This window comes from Otolemur garnettii, unplaced genomic scaffold (assembly GCF_000181295.1).
Source record: "Otolemur garnettii isolate 467f Iridium unplaced genomic scaffold, OtoGar3 scaffold00020, whole genome shotgun sequence".
NCBI lineage: Eukaryota > Metazoa > Chordata > Mammalia > Primates > Galagidae > Otolemur > Otolemur garnettii.
The window spans coordinates 641,983-648,939 of NW_003852415.1; the positions used below are offsets into that span (position 1 = coordinate 641,983).

The window sequence follows — 6,957 nt, forward strand, 5'->3', positions numbered from 1 at the left end:
CTTGAGCCCAGGAGTTGGAGGTTGCTGTGAGCTGTAATGCCATGGCACTCTACCCAGGGGGACAGCTTGAGGCTCTGTTTCAAAAAAAAAAAAAAAATCTTAATACATCAACAATCTCAGAATACTTATGCTATCACCAAAAATAAATACTCGAAACAGTTTAAGATTTGGGGGAGCAGTTTTCTCCCTTGGAATATATATCAATAATGATCTATGATCAACTTGCAAGGCTTAAAAACTATTTGATGTAATGGACAACTCCAAGCAAAATAAAAAGAAAAGTGGAAAAAAGAAAAAAAAAAAGAAAACAAAATCCCTTCTGTGAGGTTATGCCACCAACTCAACAACAAATTTTGCTTTTAATTTTTAGAGGTTTCTTTATTGTATTGTATTTTTCCTATTCTATTATATTCATTCTTTTTTCTTTTCTTTCTTTTTTTTTTTTTTTGAGACGGAGTCTCATTTTGTCACGCCAGAGTGGCCTTGGTGTCATAGCTCATGGTGACCTCAAACTCTTGGGCTCCAGTGATCCTCTTGCTGTAGCCTCCCAAGTAGCTGGGACTATAGGTGCCTGCCACAACACCCAGCTATTTTTAGAGATGGGGTTTCATTCTGGCTCAGGCTGGTCTTGAACTTGTGAACTCAGGCAGTCTACCCGCCTTGGCCTTCCAGAGTGCGAGGATTACAGGCGTGAGCCACCATACCCAGCCAGTATTATGTCATTTTGTAATACCACTAACCCTATACTTGAGACTGCCTGTTTCCTCAGAGTTTTACCAAACTGAGTATATTGTCAATTTGATTTTTACCAATGATGTGAGAAATGATATTTTAGTAGTTTTCAGTGTGAATTTCTTTCTTTGTGTGGTAAGTTGAGCTGTTTTTCATGTTTGAGGACCATTCATTTCCTTTAATATATTTTCTTAATTTTTTTTTTGAGAAGCTATCACCCTGGGTAGAGAGTGCCATGACATCACAGTTCACAGCAAACTCCAACTCCTAGGTTCAAGCGACTCTCCGGTCTCCACATCCCAAGTAGCTAGGAGTACAGGCACCTGCCACAATGCCTGGCTATTTTTTGGTTGCAGCTGTCATTGTTGTTTGGCAGACCCAGGCTGATTCGAACCCACCAGCTCAGGTGTATGTGGTTGGTGCCTTAGCCGCTTGAGCCACAGGCACCAAGCCATCTTAATTCTTTTTTTGAGACAGAGTCTCACTATGTTGCCCTCAGTAGAGTGCTTCGGCATCACAGCTCACAGCAACCTGAAACTCTTGGGCTTAAGTGATTCTCTTGCCTTAGCCTCCCAAGCAACAGGGACTATAGGTGCCCACCACAACACCCGGCTATTTTTTTGTTGCAGTTGTCATTGTTTAGCTGGCCCAGGCTGAGTTTGAACCTGCCAGCTTTGGTGTATGTGGCTGGCGCCGTAACCACTGTGCTACAGGCGCTGAGCCTTCATCTTCTTTCTTTGTTAGGGATATTTGCCCTCACTTTGTGTCATAGCTATAGCTTACTAATTTTTAACTGAGGTCCAATATGTTATTTACCCTCCTTACAGACTAAAGATTTGTTTAGTCTTCTCATATCTCTTTAATAAATATCCGCATTTTCCTCCTTTCTATACAAGATCAGCTTACATAGAAAATTTTCCAGAATTTTTTTCTTACTTAAGGCTGTTGGTATCTTTTACAGAAATTAAAACTTCATGTTAAAATAAAAAAGGGATGTTTCTACACAGAAAATACATAAATAAATGAAACATGACTCTGTGGGACTTCTATTCTTTTTCCTAACTCATTTACCTCTTTTTTGAATATAGGAAGAAAAGTATACCATGCAAATAAAGGAGCTGGAGAGACAGTTCCATCAGAAAGCCAGAGAAATTGGCATGATTCAGACAGAGCTGAAGACTGTGAAACAATTTCAAAAGAGAAAAATCCAAGTGGAGAAAGAATTAGAGGATGTAAATTTCTTTTCTTTTTCTGGAAAAAGGGATTAGAATTAACTATTTAAATACTTGCAGAGCCTTACAAACATTTATTCCTATGAGATAGAAACAAAATCTCTTTGACATTTTCTTTTTTTTAATGTTTTTTATTTTATTTTATTTTATTTTGTTTGTTTTTTTCTTCCCTCCCTCTCTTTGACATTTTAGAGATTATTTGAGAGACAAAGGGTAAGGCCTATCAGGTTAGGGCTGGATGCCAAAGGTCTTGACTTTAGACTTTTCTTTTTCTAAGCATTGATTTCTTTGTAAACTCACTAAATCTCAGCCAGCATACTCTTACACATTTATCAGCAGGTGACCCTTTGGATCAACTTCAGTATATACAGAAGAAACAAATTACTAGTTCTTGGACAATATTAGGGCAAAAGTAGTGAAGTCTTAGAGGAAAATATGTTTAAGTTGATGAACATTAGTTTTAGAAAAGTTTAGAAGGCTCAAAGAGGTAGGGCTCACGGGGACGAGGACACTAAGTACTTTTAGAAAGTTTTTCTCACCTTGCTATGCTTTGTCTCTTACTTTCCTTGGCTCAGAATATAGTTGTAAATGGTACAGGTGAGTGCCAGGCATGGGAGCTAAAATCAGCTTTGTGGCTATGGGCAAGTTACTTAATCTTTCCTTTTCCTTTTTTTTTTTTTTTGAAGAAATTTATTGAAAAGGAGCTGAGACAAAACTTCCCTTCCTCTCTCCTCTCTCCTCTACTTTCACTTAGCACATAGAAACATATCACCTTTCCTGGAGGTGCCAGCTGTCCTCCCTGACGAGGCTCTAGTGCTACTGCCACCTTCTACAAAAGCCATAGCAAATGGGTGTTTTTTTTAAAGGCACCCAGGTTGGCTACCCAGAGCCTTACGCTGAGAAATCTGTGAGCCCCGTGCTCTGAGTTGTTTAATCATGTCTGCCACGTGTACTGGAGATATGCTTCACAGCACACCAAAGGTCCATATTGGTGAATCATCTTGAACTTCAGTGGTGTAATTTTCAAAAGTTACATACCTAACTCTCATTTAAATTTAAAAAGAACATGTACTGGAGGCATATGTAACTCATTAACAAGGAAAGTACGACAGTAGAGATGGTTCCTCACTTAACCTTTCTATACCTTGATTTTCTCATCTGTACAATGGGGATAAGCATGTGTCTGTAGTTGCAATTACTTGGAAAGCTGAGGTAGAAGGATAGCTTGAGCCCAGGAGTTCAAGATTGCAGTGAGCTATGATAGTGCCACTGCACTCCAGACTGAGCAACTGAGCCAAATTCTTTTTTTTTTTTTAAAAAGGGGTAATAAGAATTACTATCTTGGCCAAGTGCAGTGGCTTGTACCTATGATTTTAACACTCTGGGTGGCTGAGCTGGGTGGATCCCTTGAGCTGAGAAGTTAGAGATCAGCCTGAGCAAGAGTGAGACCCTGTCACTACTTAAAAAATAGAAAAATTAGCCAGACATCATGGTGCATGCCTGTGGTCCGAGATTCTTAGGAGGTGAGGCAGGAGGATCACTTGGGCCCAGGAGTTTGAGGTTGCTGTGAGCTATGATGTCATGGAGCTCTAATCTAGGGCAACAGAGTGAGATTCCATCTCAAAAAAAGAAAAGAAAAAAGGGTTACTATCTCTTAGAGTTGTAGGATTAAACGAGATAATATATGTAAAGTACTTAAAATAGTGCATGTCACATGATTAGAATTATATAAATAGTGACATGCAGCTGTTAAAAAAGCCCTTGATTTGTGTATAGCATTTGCTGATTTCCACAGTGTACATACTTTATCATAGCAAGGAATATAGCCATCTGAAGGCTTGATTGGAGCTTTGAGGAACTCCTTCCAAGATGGCATATTCATATTACTGTCCAGCTGGTGCTGATGATAAGTGGGAGGCCGAAGCTTCTGCCCATATGGGCCTCTCCATAAGCTGTTTGAGTGTCCTCATGACTTGACGGATGACTTCCCCAAGAGAAATCCAGGTAGAAGCTATCTTTTTCATGACAAAGGCTTGGAAGTCATCTAGTAATACTTCTGCCATATTCTTTTAGGTAGAAGTGAATCCTTAAGTTTGGCCCATATTCCAGATGTGGGAATTCTATTTTATCATTTGAAGGGAGGAGTATCAAACAAATTATGGACTGACAAGCACCATACATACAGCCACAGCCTAAAGTATACACAGCTACAGGAATGATTTTAAACTATCGGTTCTGATAATGCTCTGATCACCTCCCTTAAGAATCATCTTTAGTTATTTCTCCACTGTAAACAGAATATTGTCCAGATACCTTAGTGTAAAAACCAACATTCTTTACCTACTTAGGAACGTTATTATCTCCTTTTACTATACCACCCACTCATCCCACAATCCCTTCAATCTACCCAAACTGGGTATTTACTCATCCTTGAAGACTTGCCTGTCTTTCTCATGTTATTCACAATGTATCTTTTATCTGGAATATATTCCTGATAGAGCTCTAGCAATTAAAATATTACATGTCCTTTAAAGGCTCAGCTCAAATGCATATTCTCCATAAGACCTTCTCCCAGGGTCCTGCTTAAAATATTTTTTTCTGGGTATTTCTATTGTATTTTGTATCTCTCCCTCTCTCTCTTTTTTTTTTTTTTTTTTTTTTTTGAGACAGAGCCTCAAGCTATTACCCTGGGTAGAGTGCTGTGACATCACAGCTCACAGCAACCTTCAACTCCTGGGCTCAAGTGAGTCTCCTGCCTCTGCCTCCCAAGTAGCTGGGACAAAAAGCACCTGCCACAACGCCCGCTATTTTTTGGTTGCAGCTGTCATTGTTGTTTTGGCGGGCCTGGGCTGGATTCAAACCCGCCACCTTAGGTGTATGTGGTTGGTGCCTTAGCCACTTGAGCCACAGGAGCCAAGCCTTTTTTTTTGAGACACAGTCTCGCTATGTCATCCTTGGTAGAGTGCTGTGGTGTCACAGCCCATAGCAACCTCAAACTCTTGGGCTTAAGTGATCCTCTTGCTTCAGCTTCCCAAGAAGTTGGGACCACAGGTGCCCGCCACGATGCCTGGCTAATTTTTTTGTTGCAGTTGTCATTGTTTAGCTGGCCCGGCCTGGGTTTGAACCCACCAGCCTCAGTGTATGTGGCTGGCTCTGTAACCACTGTGCTATAGACACAGAGCCAATATTTTGTATCTCTTTTGTACCACTTAGCCCATTGTGTCAAGATATTATATTTATTTATTTTTGAGACAGAGTCTCAGTTTGTCCCCAGTAGAGTGCCGAGGTATCACAGCTCATAACAACTTCAAATTCATGGGCTCAAGCAGTTCTCTTGCTTTAGCCTCCCAAGTAGCAGGGACCACAGGCACCTGCCACAATTTCTGGCTATTTTTTGTTGTTCTTGTTGTTGTTGTTTTTAGAGACAGGGGTCTCACTCTAGCTCAGGCTGGCCTCAAACTCATGAGTTTAGGCAATGCACCTGCCTTGGCCTCCCAGAGTGCTAGGATTACAGGTGTGAGCCACTGCACCCAGTTCATATTTATTGTCTTTCCTCTTCTATTAGGTTATATATTTGTGGCATGAACAGTATGGTTTTTTGTATTCACTGAAATATAAGATATAATACTTAATGAACCTATGTTAAACAGTAAGTGGGTCTTTTCATGGAAACAAAATTGGAGGAGTGTCAGGTTTTCTAGAAGGAATATCAAGTTTGATTCTCTATTAAAATGCTATTGATTGAAATTAATGTAATTAATTTTCCAGGAACTCTTAAAAATAGACATCCTATGTGTAGTCAAAATGAATTAAAAACTAATGTATATTCTAGTGGGCCATAACTTTTCTTTTCTTAAAGAACAATGTTACCACCTAGTGGAGAAATAGATTTCAGACCTTTCAGAGAGCTATTGGGGAAGACTTAAAATTTGAAGGCAAAAGATACTGGTTTATGAGAAAAAATAATGTGATTCTATGAAATCCCAACTGGGACTGAACTAAGACAGATAGGGGCATTCATGAATTTAAATTTGGGAGGTATTCATTAGGGAAGAAAATTATTTATACCAATCATATAGAATTCACAGTATAATTTTAATTTTATATAAATTAAAAAGATACTGCCAGGTAAAGTGGCTCACACCTGTAATCCCAGCACTTTGGGAGGACAAGGTAGGTGGATCACCTGACCTCATAAGTTGTGACTAGCCTGAGCCAGAACAAGAAAAAAATAGCTGGGCCAGGCAGGCTGTATAGTCCCAGCTACTTGGGAGGTTGAGCCAAAAGAATTGCTTGAGCCCAAGAGTTTGAGGTTGCTGTGAGCTGTGATGCCATAGCACTCTACCACAGATGACAAAGTGAGACAATAGAAAAAAAAAAAAAGATACTAATTGGCTGGATGTAGTGGCTCATGCCTGTAATCCTAGTACGCTGGGAGGGCAAACCAGGAGGGGACCATTTGACCAGAAACCAGCCTGAGCAAAAGTTGAGACCCCATCTTTACTAAAAGTAGAAAAATTAGCCAGGTGTTATGGTGAGCACTGATACTCCCTGCTACTTGAGAGGCTGAGGCAGTAGGAGGGCTTGAACCCAGGAGTCTGAGATTGCTGTGAGGTAAGCCAACACCATGGCACTCTAGCCTGGGTAACAGAGTGAGTCTCTGTCTCAAATAAATAAATAAATACAAAGACACTAATTACATTTAGAATATCAAAAGTATTCAAGGCATACATTTTAAAGAAAAAATGACTTCTGTATACCTCAGTAACAGAAGATGGCATATATTGTTAGGTTGCAATTATTATTTTTAATAGTTGAGTTTTTTAATAGTTCTAGTCCTTTTTGACAAAATGATAATACTAATTTCTGTAAATTTAGCTTAGCTGATAAAAGAATAAAATGAAAGTCTTGGCGCCTGTAGCTCAAGCAGCTAGGGTGCCAGCCACTTACACCAGAGCTGGTGGGTTCAAATCCAGCCTGGGCTTGCCAAACA

The 6,957-nt window shown here is 39.8% G+C and overlaps 1 protein-coding gene across 1 annotated transcript in view; it reads left to right on the forward strand.

Annotated features, from left to right (window-relative positions):
• BBOF1 (basal body orientation factor 1) overlaps nt 1-6,957 on the forward strand; it is a 36,550-nt gene that overhangs the window by 10,081 nt on the left and 19,512 nt on the right. Inside the window, exon 3 of the mRNA XM_023511487.1 lies at nt 1,821-1,964. Within this exon, the coding sequence (XP_023367255.1) occupies nt 1,821-1,964 (144 nt within the window). The remainder of the gene's footprint in view (nt 1-1,820; nt 1,965-6,957) is intronic.